This window comes from Nerophis lumbriciformis, linkage group LG02, assembly GCF_033978685.3.
Source record: "Nerophis lumbriciformis linkage group LG02, RoL_Nlum_v2.1, whole genome shotgun sequence".
Classification (NCBI taxonomy): domain Eukaryota; kingdom Metazoa; phylum Chordata; class Actinopteri; order Syngnathiformes; family Syngnathidae; genus Nerophis; species Nerophis lumbriciformis.
In genome coordinates, this window is record NC_084549.2 from 19,964,517 (window position 1) to 19,980,344 (window position 15,828).

At 38.5% G+C, this 15,828-nt stretch overlaps 1 protein-coding gene across 2 annotated transcripts in view; it reads left to right on the plus strand.

The window, feature by feature from the left end:
* Positions 1 to 15,828, plus strand: part of mlip (muscular LMNA-interacting protein) — a 110,318-nt gene that overhangs the window by 61,892 nt on the left and 32,598 nt on the right. For both annotated transcript variants that reach the window (XM_061956783.1, XM_061956707.1), the window contains exons 6-9: positions 4,290 to 4,361; positions 14,448 to 14,531; positions 14,612 to 14,695; positions 14,791 to 14,820. In XM_061956783.1, coding sequence (XP_061812767.1) covers positions 4,290 to 4,361; positions 14,448 to 14,531; positions 14,612 to 14,695; positions 14,791 to 14,820 — 270 coding nt within the window. The remainder of the gene's footprint in view (positions 1 to 4,289; positions 4,362 to 14,447; positions 14,532 to 14,611; positions 14,696 to 14,790; positions 14,821 to 15,828) is intronic.

Here is a 15,828-nt window from a genome sequence, read left to right on the forward strand (position 1 = left end):
TGAATTATTAGTAGACGTAAGGCGTGCGATTTACTAAGACTGCACGTGCAATTGTAAAGCGGCGCAGACCGCCTTATTAGATGAGAATTCTGCGTGTACTAAACGGGGCATCATTACGGGGACAATCTCCTTTACTGCACGTTCATGTTATCACGCTCCAACCTGTGGCGTTTTGCTGTTGTCAAACACGCAGGAGAGATGTACCACTTTTTATGGGCATTCCGAGGCAGTCCCGCAGTGAATCTGGAATGAAGCCATTTTTTTTTCTTTACAGCTAACGGTGCACTCATGGCTGCGCTTACTCCTCTCAACTCCTTTCAAAAAAATATTTTCATATAAGAAATATTTTAATTATATATATTCTATGCGGGAAAAAAATAAAATCATTAAAAAATTACTAAAGGACATCATATCGGATCAATTTAATTTATTTTAATATGCCCTTTAAGTCCTTTAGCGGCAAGAACATTATAAAATGATGTTGCTGAATAGACGAAATGTCTATTTTTTTTTTCATTTCTGACCATCCAAAATGTTAACACACACACGTATGACGCAGGATTCTTGTTTGTCCATCGTCCGTCTGTGCGCCCATGTGCAGGATTGTCAGTTTGCAGATCCTTCTGACTTGTGCTAAACAAAACACAACATAGTACTCCCGAAACAGTGATGAGTGTTGATAAATCACATTGCGTTTGCTAAATAGTTATATTTGCATATTCTCCTCCCAATATTGTGGCCTTTTGATGATCAGCATATCATTTGCATATTAATTAAGACAGAGACGCGAAACGGATCGCACAACTTATCCTGCTCACTTAACAGACACAATCCTCTTGACACACGTATAGTAGATCAGCTTTGCGTCTGTTGTCTGATTTGCACATGGTTTAGTACACGCAAACCTTTAGTAAATCAGGCCCTTAAAGTTCTTCTCTCGACACTGATTTGCAAGAGATCAGATCTGGTTTGTTGTATCCACACATCGGTAGGGATGGGTCTCATATACATTGAAACTGATACTGATTCCAAATTTGTATTTGAAAAACAGTGCTCAAACAGGGCCTAAACCAGTACTTAAACAATTGAAAACATGCACACTTTTTATTAAAAAACACTATTCTTATAAAATGTTGTGACATTCAAGTTGATTGAAATACTTTAATTATACAAATTAAATAACTAAGTAATACATTTAAAAATAAGTAATACAAACCACAACAAATTGTCATAATTATTGCAGCAATGCAGAACATAAAGTATGTGCAAAAATATTATAATATAATATATATTATAATATAATAATTCCGTGGGGTTCGTAAATGCCACCTTGCTTGCCTCAACCCTCATTAGGCCATAATTAGAAAGTGCTAGCGCCTTAAAGTTTTACCACCAATGGTTGGACTCGCTCATCGCACAGCTCAATGCGCTCTACTTAAAACCCCATTGTTACTTTAAGGTGTTTGGCTGAAATTTGGTACATATTTTGAGATCACTGTCAAGCACTTTTATGTAAAATTGAAGCAGTATTTGTAGAAAAACTGTGACGACCGGGGCGCATAGTGATGCGGGTGTTCTCCCAGGAAATGCAGACAGCTTCGGACACAGCGTGCAGGTAGGAAAATTATTTATTTAAGAACAAATCATGCAGGAAAAAACAAAAACGTGCTCATAGCACGGAAAGCGAAAACCAAAATCGACTGGCGTGGGAGCTAGCAAGCAAAATAGCCTAGCGTGAAAACTAGCAGGTAAAGCGCAGGAAACAAACGCCGTCAATAGTTGCATCAGGCAAACTAGGAAGCCAGGCCGAGTGAGGCCAGGGCAAAGACTAAATAGCTCTCTGATTAGCGCCCGGGCAACAGGTGCGCGTCCCGAACACTAACCAGAGGCAGGTGTTAGCAATCTGCCGTCATGGCAACTGAAACAAACAAAACTCAAGGTGCTGAAAACACACGTGACTCGAAAACATAAACAAACTATGATCCGGGCAGCGAATCGTAACAGTAAGACGTTGTCGGAGAACTCTCCAGCTGCTGAACTTCTGGCGCCACTCACGCCCACCTTCATGGCGGCCATGAATGTGGCCTTTCCGTGGTCGCCCGCCTCGCCTGCGGCAGCGGCGTTCTATTCGCCGCCGCCACCTGACTTTTCCCCGGTGGATTCGGGGACACGTGGCCTGGCGACCCACCACCAAGTCCTCCCTCCGCCCTCCCTTGACTCTTGAACTATTTCTTGTTTTTTGGGTTCTAGTTTTTGTTTTTGTTCCAAGGGACATCTGGAATCTGTCCTTTAAGGGAAGGTGGGGTTACTGTTATGATCCGCTGCCCGGATCATTGTTTGTTTATGTTTTCGAGTCACGTGTGTTTTCAGCACCTTGAGTTTTGTTTGTTATTGACGACGTTTGTTTCCTGCTCTTTACCTGCTAGTTTTCACGCTAGGCTATTTTGCTTGCTAGCTCCCACGCTAGTCCCTTTTGGTTTTCGCTTTCCGTGCTATGAGCACGTTTTTGTTTTTTCCTGCATGATTTGTTCGTAAATAAATCATTTTCCTACCTGCACGCTGTGTCCGAAGCCGTCTGCATTTCCTGGGAGAACAACACCCGCATCATCATGCGCCCCGGTCGTCACAAAAACATGGCCGTTATTATGCAAAAAGTCGCTGCGGAGCCATTGGCAGCACTTAGCAAGACTTTGGTCAAAAGTAATTTATCAATTGTCTAATGATTTTATACATTTGATGATTGTATTATATGTATTTAGCATGCTTTCCAGAGCATTTTAGCACAAACAGTGTTTTCAATGGATATATTTATTAGTGGCAGCCTACCGCATATACATTTAGACTTGGATCGACACGTTTGTTCACGCTCATAGGATTAATAAAGTATTTCTGATTCTGATTCTGATAAACACATTATAAATGAAAATGTTGCTTGTCGTTACAACTCTGTAACAGTAGATGGCGTTGTAACTCGGCTTCTTAGCACGCCTCACACTAGAATACTGCCAATTTATCGACTTTTTAATTTAGCGAGTGGTCACGCCCTTCTAGATTGTCTTTTTCAAAAAGTGACTAGCGACAAGTCTTTTGACTTTTGGCTGTCTGATTGGAGACTTTTGAAAACTAACTTAATTGCACATATAACTCTTCTCAACAAACAGCCCTTCCTCCGCATCTGAAAGCCCTTAAAGGCGGATCTGTCTCACTTTTGAAACAAAAGCCACAAAAAGGAAGCAACATTACAAATTGAATTTGCTTCTCTGAACATTTGTTTTTCTTTTCATGTTTTGCTCACTTTTCATCACCCACGCCATCTAAACAAATTACATGCACATGCGTCATGGCCAATTATGCAAATTCCATCGCCAGTTTGTCTTTTCCATGACTTTGAGCCTGCGTCTTAATGACGCATGTGTTGTGCATGTACGGTTGCAAACCATTCAAGAGTCACATGCATCTGTAGAAATCTAATTTTAATCCCATTTAATCCCAAACCACCTCCATGTGTGGTTTAGATCTGATATTGGACTGTCAGTGTGAACACGGCTTTTTAGAAATGAGAATTAAAATCTACTTCTTATTTTTCTGTAGGTTGTTTTAAATATTGTTCTCTAGAACAACACCTCCGCACCATATGTATGGCTGTTTAGGGAGGGGCCTCAAAGCAGTCACTGTACTAAGGTTTCAATCAAGATTACTCTGACGTCACCCCTTATTCTGGGACATAACAACCCCCGGGCATATTCATATAGTCCTTAATTCACATAATGGACTGTTTTTTGCAAAGCTGCTCTCCATCCACACGTACACAGCCATTACAATGATGTATTTTTCCTTTGTCCTGTGTCACGTAGAGCTCCATCACTCCAGTCTCCCTGGGGCGACTGTCAAGATATATGATATACATTTTGTAATCTAAATAAGTATATTTAAAATCAGCATTTGTCTAACAAGGCTCAAGAGACAAACGAATGCATATATTTATGATTTTTCCCCCCCCGTTACTATGCTTTTATTTCTTAATACATTTCCTGAAACATGAATGGGCATTTGGCAATTCAGGTGATCATGGAATAGCTGTATTTCGCTTGTTATTATTCTGTCATTTTGAATATTTATTGTATACAAAAAACTTACCATCTTCAGTAATTGGCTTCTGACTAAATGACTGCAATGTTTAGTGGGGCAGTGAGCGATAAAACATTCTGGAATAAATTACACGCCCAAAGCAACTGTATGGTAAAACTGATTTAATTTATTTTCTCTCTCTTTCTCTCTGCATACCGAAGCCTCACAAGATAAAGTCCAGCTACAAATCGCTTGCTGCAATTCCCACAAACACCCTCCTTTTGGATCAACAGGTACACTCACTTATTAGTCTGTAATTCCTTGAAAGCATCTTGTTATGTTGTGGGTTGTTCTGCAATGTGGCATCATAGTGGGACATAGTATTCTGATTAGTTCCATCTACTTGAGGGATCCTTATTTTTACGATGGTGTAACAGTAAAATGTTTCCAAACACCAAACAAGAGATAAATAAATCCCTCACTTGTTTTCTTCACAGTACATTCCTGTGCATAATAAGTCAAAAGAAAAGTCAATCAATGCGATTGCTGTTCCAGTTCGAAGCTTAACATTTTTATTTGTTACCAATCTTACAATAAAGGCTGGGGTGTTGCCTTTTTTTTTATGTCAGTCAGCTGAAGAAGTGGGATCTGTACATTCAATTATTTTAGGTTGTCCCAGCAAACAGGCTATAACAGGGCTCTTCAACTGGCGTCCAGGGGCCAAATCCAGTCTGGGATGGACACCACTAGGCCCCCCAAGTTTAGCTCAAATCTTGGGCAACAAATTTCTGCAGACACTAGAGTTCTCCTGTTGTATAGAGAAACTTAGACCATCGAAGACACATTGGCAGATCCTTGCATTGACATTTTAACCTTTCTAGCAAACATAGGAGTTAGAACACTGGGGTCCAAACCTGTGATTTACAGAACTGAGGTGTTCTTCAAGGCACCCCTTTAAAGGGAAACTGCACTTTTTGGAAGGCAATTATGCCTATCATTCACAACCTTTATGTAAGACGAGAACACATGTTTGTCTTTTTTATGCATTCTAAATATTAAATAAAAACGATCAAAAGTCCGCTTAAAATGGAGTCTTTGGAAGCCGCCCTGTTCTGCCTATAAAGCCCTTCAAGAAATATTCAAACACCTCCCTTTGGGTTTTATTCATCCATCCATAATAACATTTAATATTTAAGTATATTGTTAATTTTAGGAATGCGCAGTGCATTAATTTCAAAATCGCATCGCAATGTTCGCTTTTTTTCAACCATATCACTGATTAAAAGTCACTGCAGACTTGATGAGAGCCAACAAACATAATACAACATCACTTACTGTACAATTTCTGCTGTCATTAGGATGCCGACTGATAGAATCTTGTTATATTCCCGATTAGATAAAGAATATAATCCTCACGAAGAAAAGTGGGGTAGAACCAAGCATCTTTTGGTGTTGTTTTTCGCCATTTCTGCATCTAAATTGGCAGTCAAAGTGTACAGTTCTCGTCCTTCTATTATCCAGGTGAGAGGAATGATTTATGATCTACAATAAACTTCCACGAGCAGGGAAGCGAGGAAGCATCTGACCATAAATAGTCCGTCTGCGTTAGTGCTTATAACAACAATATCACTAATACTTGGTTAATATTCAAGTTAGGGCTGGGCAGAGGTGGGTAGTAACGCGCTACATTTACTCCGTTACATCTACTTGAGTAACTTTTGGGATAAATTGTACTTCTAAGAGTAGTTTTAATGCAACATACTTTTACTTTTACTTAAGTATATTTATAGAGAAGAAACGCTACTTTTACTCCGCTACTTTTATCTACATTCAGCTCGCTACTCGCTACTAATTTTTATCGATCTGTTAATGCACGCTTTGTTTGTTTTGGTCTGTCAGACAGACCTTCAAAGTGCCTGCCTTACTGGTGACGTTTCACTTCGTTCCACCAATCAGATGCAGTCACTGGTGACGTTGGACCAATCAAACAGAGCCAGGTGGTCACATGACCTGACTTAAACAAGTTGAAAAACTTATGGGGGTGTTACCATTTAGTGGTCAATTGTACGGAATGTGTACTGTACTGTGCAATCTACTAATAAAAGTTCCAATCAATGAATCAAAAGTGTGAAGGAAAAAAGATACTTTTTCATTCCAACCATACATCCCGTCAAAAGCCTAAAAACTGACCGCACATGAGGACGTTCCTGTCTTCACAATAAAAGTGCCGCTCCATCGCGCCTGCGCTTTCAAAACAAGAGTCTCCGAAAGCCAGCGCAAACAAGCTAGCAAGCTACGGAGTTTGACGCCAATATATTTCTTGTAAAGTGTATAAAAACGAATATGGAAGCTGGACAACTAAGATGCCAAAAACTCAACACTTTCATGTGGTATTAGACAGAAAGGAGGAACTTTTCTTCTCCTCCATTTGAAAACGTGGACGTTATCATCACGACTGTCTGATTACAATCAACGCAAGTCATCAGAATCAGGTAATACACCAACTTATATTCTAGTCTTCATGAAAGAAAGGAATCTATATGTTAAACATGCATGTATATTCATTAAAACACCTTTAACATGTAAACAAAAACAGCAAAATAAATACATATAAATTATATACCGTATATATCAATGTATATGTATGTATATATCAATGTATATGTATGTATGTATATATATATATATATATATATGTATATATATATATATATATATGATATGAGTGTGTATGTTACTCATCAGTTACTCAGTACTTGAGTAGTTTTTTCACAACATACTTTTTACTTTTACTCAAGTAAATATTTGGGTGACTACTCCTTACTTTTACTTGAGTAATAAATCTCTAAAGTAACAGTACTCTTACTTGAGTACAATTTCTGGCTACTCTACCCACCTCTGGGGCTGGGCGATATGGCCTTTTTTTAATATCTCGATATTTTTAGGCCATGTCACGATACACGATATATATCTCGATATTTTGCCTTAGCCTTGAATGAACACTTGATGCATATAACCACAGCAGTATGATGATTCTATGTGTCTACATTAAAACATTCTTGTTCATACTGCATTAACGTATGCTCATTTTAAGCTTTCATGTAGAGAGGGAACTCACAACTAAGTCAATTTAGCAAAACTGCATTTATTAAACAGTTATTAAGCAGTGGCACAAACTTTCATGTCATTTCCAAAACAGAAAGTGCAAGATTGTCAGAGACATTTTAAAAGAAGCTATAAGTGCACTTTTGTGAATGATGTCACTAAGATGACATATCAAAACAACACTAAATTAAAGAGCACTTTTTGTACAGAACGCCACTACAATAGTTTAAAACAAATAAAGCACACTTTTGTGCATGAAGACACACAAGATATTTCAATAAGTGTCACATAAAAATTAGCTGCTTATCAATTAGTGTGTTGATGTGGAAATAGTTGCTTCGGCATTTAGTTGGTGTGGCACCAAACAGAGATGTTGACGTGATGTAAAGACATATTCCCGCTTGAAGCCAAACCACCGTCAAACCACCGGGAATTAATTATTCCTCCATTTGTTACCAGATTCGCACCTTCTTTCTCTCGTATTACCACTCAAACCACACTGTTAGCTGTTAGCATCAGAGCTAACGTTACCATGTCGCTACCTCTCGCGCCGCGGGAGCGTGTGACGTTGCTCACGTGACAGTATGTGACGTATGTAAGAAGGTGCGCTTGTTTTAAAGTCTCTGTGAGAAGGAGAGACAGGAAAGAGTGAGAAACGCATGCAGTTTAATGCCGCACAGCTAAAAGCAACTGCGTGAGAACGTATACTCGAATATCACGATATAGTCATTTTCTATATCGCACAGAGACAAACCCGCGATATATCGAGTATATCGATATATCGCCCAGCCCTAATTCAAGTCATGAAATGTAAATCGAGTATTGTTGGCGCTTTTTGGATGGTTATTTATTGAGTATTATGGGCGGAATAGAGGACTTCACATTGGCTCCGTTTTTTTTTTTTTTTTTTTTTTTTTTTTTTTTTTTTTTTTTTTTTTTTTTTTTTTTTTTATTATGTCCTGTCCAGCTTCTCAGGCAAATCATATAGTTGATGTAGATGCCCATGTCGGCTGTTCAGATTTACTTTACAAAAGAGAAGTGTAGGATACTTCTCTTGTTGCCTTATTTGTATTTGACTTTATTAAATGTATTTATATTATCATTTAGTGCAGCCGGGCCGGAGCAGGAGGGGATAGAAAGAGAAAAAAAAGAAGACAGAGGGGGAAATTGTGGGGACAAGAGGGGGATTAGACAGAGAGACAAAAACAACAACAGCAAACAACAACAACAACAACAACAATAGAGCAACATCAGCAAATATGACATGTACAAATATGATGGTAAAAGTAATAGCAAATAAGCAGTTAGCGAAAAATAAAAAATAATACAGAAATGACAATGAGCATTATTACACTACAAATGGATCAATACAAATACCAATAGAAATAGCGCTATTGATAATGAACAATACCAATAATTTACCTTTATTATCAACAATACAGTTGTTTAAATGCAACAATACATATACGTAATGATAACTTGAGATACGAAAGAATGCAGAAAAATGGAGGGGGAGAAAGAGAAGCAACCTACATTAACCTTGTAGATTGTTATAGTCACAATAGGTTAAGCTTTGTCAGTGTGCCATGTGTTACACCCAGTTTACCCTAGGGCAACAACGTTAATATATGTTTGATGAAACGTGATTATGTGCATGAGTGTAAGTATGCATATGTACTTGTATATGTACAGAATGTGTATATGTGTTTGTACAATGAATGTATATGTACAGAATGTGTATATGTGTTTGTACAGTGAATGTATATGTACAGTATGTGTATGTGTATGTTTGTATATTGAATGTGCGTGTGGATGTACGAACATTAGGTAGGTAAATATGTACTGTATTTGTGTATGTATGTGGGAGCGTAGGTACCTATGTATGTATGTGAGCATATGTGAATTTGCATGTACAATACATTCGACTCCCAGAGTGCGTGGGAGCCAGAGCACGGCCCCATCACCCCCGAGAGCCCAACCCACAAACAGGAGGCGTGGTGCCCAGGGAACCAGGGACCACCGCCCCCACGCAGCCAAGCCGGCCAGCGACAGGAACCCCAGAGCCCGACCCACCGTACCGCCCACAAGGGCCAGCAGCAGGCCGCAGACAGACGCACCCGGCAGAGGACAGGGCACGAGAAAAGCAGGGGACAGCCAGACCCCAAGCCAGCGAGAGACCACACCCCACACGGGCAGAAAGGCGAGACGCCCCGCCCGAGGGACCCAGAGACTCCCCGCAACCGGACGGGAAGACCGCCCCCGCCCCACCGGCAACCGGGCCCCCACGAGCCCACCCCCCACCCCCGGAGAGCGCGGCGAGGCCAGACCCCGGCCACCCCACCCAAACCGGCCGCCGCAGGACCACCCAGGCACAGGGCCACGGGAACCACCCACCCCACCCGCAGGGACCCCAACGATGGAGATGGAACAACCAGCAACCGCCCCGCCGAGCCCCCCCCCTGAGGGAGGGGAAAAAATAAAAAAATAATATTAATAAAATATATTTAAAAAATAAATAAATAAATAAATTAATTAATTGGCTCCGTTTTAAGATCAATCAATCAATCAATCAATCAATCAATCAATCAATCAATCAATCAATGTTTATTTATATAGCCCTAAATCACAAGTGTCTCAAAGGGCTGCACAAGCCACAACGACATCCTCGGTACAAAGCCCACATAAGGGCAAGGAAAAACTCACCCCAGTGGGACGTCGATGTGAATGACTATGAGAAACCTTGGAGAGGACCGCATATGTGGGTAACCCCCCCCTCTAGGGGAGACCGAATGCAATGGATGTCGAGTGGGTCTGACATAATATTGTGAGAGTCCAGTCCATAGAGGATCCAACATAATAGTAAGAGTCCAGTCCATAGTGGGGCCAGAAGGACACCATCCCGAGCGGAGACGGGTCAGCACCGCAGAGATGTTCCCAGCTGATGCACAGGCGAGCGGTCCACCCCGGGTCCCGACTCTGGACAGCCAGCACTTCATCCATGGCCACCGGACCTGTGCCCCCCCACCTCCACAAGGAAGAGGGGAGCAGAGGAGAAAAGAAAAGAAACGGCAGATCAACTGGTTTAAAGGGGGGTCTATTTAAAGGCTAGAGTATACAAATGAGTTTTAAGATGGGACTTAAATGCTTCTACTGAGGTAGCATCTCTAATTGTTACCGGGAGGGCATTCCATAGTACTGGAGCCCGAATAGAAAACGCTCTATAGCCCGCAGACTTTTTTTGGGCTCTGGGAATCACTAATAAGATTACTTTTATCTACCTTTATTTATGAGTTAGAATGCATTTTTTTAAAAAGCCATCCGTCGTCATGTCTTTCATAATGATATTTAACGATAGGCAAAATTCCCAAAAGATTGCAGTTCCCCTATAGGTCCTCTCTTTTTTGGCAGTTACATAAAATGTTTTCGTAATGTAATGTATGTAACTAAAGTGTTGCTGTTGCCTGTTTACTTCAGATGCAGTCAGCAGTTATTTCAACTTATTTAGTTATACTAGTGGTGTTCCTCAAGGTTCCATTTTAGGTCCTCTCCTTTTCATCATTTGGGCTATTCAACCGATGACTCAAATTTTTGCTGCAGATTCTTAAAGACAATGGAGTGCTGTCATCAATAGATTATCTTTTTTGCAGAAGATCCATAAAAACAGCAGAGCTCTCCTTTAACTCTGACAAAATAAATAGACCAAACTCAAAAGTCTACTGTCGAGGAAGCTGGTTCTCTGGAATTCACCAAATAAGACTAACAGTGAAGAGAGAAGGCCATTCCCCCTATACTTAGCTTTCTGGAAGCGATGATTCAGTCCCTGCTTTTCGTTCCGCCTGGGACTCAAATCTCGGTCGTCCGGCATGAGAGATGAGCGTGCTAGCAACGGAGCCTAAGCTCTCAAACTGGCAACCAGCACTGCTCTCAAGTTTGACAGGGAGTGAGGTTTACCAACATACAAATTGACTGGCCTCTGTTACATATAACCTTGCATGATGTTGCTGTTAAAATATGACCACAACATTAGCTGTGTAGCTAACATAGCTATGCAAGTTTTGCTAACTTTTGTGTCCTCCTGTTCCACTCGTTAATGTTACGTTGTTGTATGACATATGGCAAAGCAGATTAAGTACACAATAGCACTTATTGGGGACACACACTCTGTCAGAGACAGGTATGAACAAACACAGCTCATTAGCATTAAAGCTACAGACACACAAAAAAGCACGTTCCGAGTAAGTAGGGTTTTTAAACTGTTAAAATTTTAGCATTATGGCAGGATTTTGGACAAATCACTTCCAATACACTATTGTAGGACCTCTGAGACAGTAAAGTTATTGTAGCTATAATTGTCATTTTTATTGCTTGGATCCAAATTATTTACTAAAAGTCTGGAGCACATGAACTTAGACTTAGACATAGACTTAGACTTAGACACACTTAATTGATCCACAAGTGAAATTGTTCCAGACAGTAACTCAGTTACAAAGGACGGAAAGGGTAAGGATGGAAAGGATAATGCAGGTATAGAGTACCGTATTTTTCGGAGTATAAGTCGCTCCGGAGTATAAGTCGCACCTGCCGAAAATGTATAATAAAGAAGGAAAAAAAACATATATAAGTTGCACTGGAGTATAAGTCACATTTTTTGGGGAAATATATTTGATAAAACCCAACACCAAGAATATACATTTGAAAGGCAATTTAAAATAAATCAAGAATAGTGAACAACACGCTGAATAAGTGTAAAATAAAATAAAATAATACAAACAAATATAGTTAATATACAAATTCATAAATTTAAAATGAAAAAAAAAACATTGAATATAGCAAGCCTGTTGTGTAGAAAGCCGTGGCATGTCTGTTTGTAACATAATTATAACGTTAAAGTAATTAAAGTTGATAAAACTTAAGAAATGTCCGAAATAATTAATAATAACAATGAGTTTAATTTATGAAGCACTTTTCAAGATGCTGAACAAAAAACAGAGCAGTCAACCAATCAACAATAAAATAATAAACATTAAAAGCAATTCTAAAAGAAGGACTAGCAACACCAAGAATAGACATTTGAAAGGCAATTTAAAATAAATAAAGAATAGTGAACAACAGGCTGAATAAGTGTACGTTATATGATGCATAAATAACCAACTGAGAATGTGCCTGGTATGTTAACGTAACATATTATGGTAAGAGTCATTCAAATAACTATAACATATAGAACATGCTATACGTTTACCAAACAATATGTCACTCCTAATCGCTAAATCCCATGAAATCTTATACGTCTAGTCTCTTACGTGAATGAGCTAAATAATATTATTTGATATTTTACGGTAATGTGTTAATCATTTCACACATAAGTCGCTCCTGAGTATAAGTCGCACCTCCGGCCAAACTATGAAAAAAACTGCGACTTATAGTCCGAAAAATACGGTACATTTTTTGTCATGATATTGTCTCCTAATTTAAAATAGGTCTTGTTAGTGTTGCCCCGATACCAATATTTTGGTACCGGTATTTACTTTTCGGTACTTTTCTAAATAAAGGGCACCACAAAAAAATTGCATTATTAGCTTTATTTTAACAAAACATTTTGCGGTACATTAAACATGTTTCTTACTGCAATTTTGTCCTTAAATAAAATAGTGAACATACTAGACAACTTGTATTTTATTAGTAAGTAAGCAAACAAAGGCTCCTAATTTAGCTTCTCATGTATGCAGTAACATATTGTGTCATTTTCCATTCTATTATTGTCTAAATTATTAAGGACAAGTGGTAGAAAATGAATGAGGGGGGGTCCGGAACTTTTTAGAGGCAGTATAGTACCGAATATGATTATTAGTATCGCGGTACTATACTACTACCGGTATACCGTACAACATTGAAATAAGGGTCCTCAATAGGAATGCATTTGGTTTAATTTAATTATATTTTCATGTGTGTATGTAATTATTTGGTTATCAGCATAACTTAAAAAAGCTTTTTTTTTTACAAAGCAATATTAGGGCAACAATAAAATAAAATAAAATAAAATAATACAAACAAATATAATTACTATACAAATTCATAAATTTAAAATGAAAAAAAAAAACATTGAATATAGCAAGCCTTTTGTGTAGAAAGCCGTGGCATGTCTGTTTGTAACATAATAATAACGTTAAAATAATTAAAGTTGATAAAACTTAAGAAATGTCCGAAATAAATAATAATAACAATGAGTTTAATTTATGAAGCACTTTTCAAGATGCTGAACAAAAAACAGAGCAGTCAACCAATCAACAATAAAATAATAAACATTAAAAGCAATTCTAAAAGAAGGACTAGCAACACCAAAAATAGACATTTGAAAGGCAATTTAAAATAAATAAAGAATAGTGAACAACAGGCTGAATAAGTGTACGTTATATGACACATAAAAAACCAACTGAGAACGTGCCTGGTATGTTAACGTAATATATTATGGTAAGAGTCATTCAAATAACTATAAAATATAGAACATGCTATACGTTTACCAAACAATCTGTCACTCCTAATCGCTAAATCCCATGAAATCTTATACGTCTAGTCTCTTACGTGAATGAGCTAAATAATATTATTTGATATTTTACGGTGATGTGTTAATAATTTCACACATAAGTCGCTCCTGACTATAAGTCGCACCCCCGGTCAAACTATGAAAAAAACTGCGACTTATAGTCCGAAAAATACGGTAGAATAAAAATGTACCCTAGTAGCAATATAATGTAATATTTACATATTATATATACAGTATATAATATATACTGATATATTATATTATTATATTATATTTTCATATGATATATACAATACATAACAAATAAAAAACAACACTAAACACTTTCTTAAATGGAGATGCTTTCTGGCCAGGTTTTCTTCGAAGCCACCTTGTCTTGGTGCCTTCATAGGCCCCTGACTTGGCCAGTGGTTTTATTGTAAATCAGTTTGGGCGACCTATAGATGCAAAATCATAAATCACCATCCAACTGGACGTAACTGGCGGATAGCAATGCAGAGTGCATGAATAATAATTGTGCAGGAGTGACATGTGAGACGGAAATGGAAATCAATCATGCATTACATACTAAACATTACCTTTTGCACTATATTAATTTATATTATTATGTGTTGTCAACTTTGTACTTTTTTATGTCATTGCCTGAAATAAATAAATAAATGAAAAAAAATAAAAAAAATAAATAAAAATAAAAAAAACATTTGAAGCTACTCACCATGCTTTATATTCACAGGTGATAGACGAACAGGTGGAAAGAGGGGAGACTTTGAAAGGAGTCGTGACGAGTGAGTGGGGTGACAAAGACACCCACGCTGAGGTGCACGCATCACTTGGCATTTTTACCATAAATTCCACATAAATGCACGCGGACGTCAATGCTTTTGTGCGCCTTTTCAGATGTGCTCGCCTGCTGAACTCCGGCAGCAGTCTGAGGAGCTGTATGCAGCCATTGACGAGATATTGGCTCATCCCATTCCACCAGTGAGTTCAGGTCATTCTACTGATACTATTGTGCTACTTTTGTTGAGAATGCGTTGGTTACATATGTCCTTGGGTTTATTTCTCCCTTGTTTTAGAGCAAAACATCTTCCAAGATATCAACTTCTGTAAGTTATCTATTTTCCCTAGTATCTCTTAATGCCTCAAAACATTCATCTTTTTGTCTGATTGTCAAATTGAAACTGAAAGTGGGTACATTAGACTCTTGACAGCCAGCTGTGTTAACAAGAAGATTACAGATATGCCATGTCAGGCTTATCAGCGTCCTTTCAAGAGATAGGAAGGAATGTTTTGGTTTCAACATGTCAAACGCTGAATTCTGATGAAGGTTTCTAACCCTTGTTATGTCTTTTTTCAATCGGTTTTGAAAACCCAGATGAAGAAGAGCATAGAGCTGCACTTCAGAGTATATAATTTTCTTTATAAAAACTAATGTCATCACTTTATTCCTGTGTGGCTCCAGAAACACTGGCTGCTTTTCAGACTGGCACTACATTCAGAACCAGAACACCTTTTCCAAACTCATTTCATTTCTAAATTATGTGTGAAACAAACCATCGGGTTTGTCAGGTTCGATCAGTGCTTCTCAGTTATTTTCCCGTTATGCCCACTTAGGAACAAGGACATATTTTGCGCCCCCTCACTCTCCACCTCGACTACAAATAGTATCATTTGGTTATATAATTATTATAAGTACACAACAATAAAGAAAACAACACACTTTTCTTGCCTCCTAACTTAGTCAGAATATGTGTCCATGCACTAAATTAGTCCAATTTCTCAAATAGTTTGACTCTAATTAAGCCCCACACAACCCATGGAAACACCTTAATCTGATCGTGTTCGGTTTTTGAAAAATCAGACGAACACACGTGGATTATGCGATTAGAAACCAGTTTTCTCGAGGGGGTGTGTGCGGCGGTAGAGGAACCTTCGTATCGCGCATGCGCAAGTCTTAACGTGCGGGATACAACCCAGAAGCAGATACCATTCAATAAAAACATAGCAACAATAGTAATGAAGAGGAGACTGTTTATTTGCTTCACAAATAAAAAGTGAAGCAAATAAACACGTTTCCAGTGATGGTTGGACTCCGCCAAGGCTGCCCTTTGTCA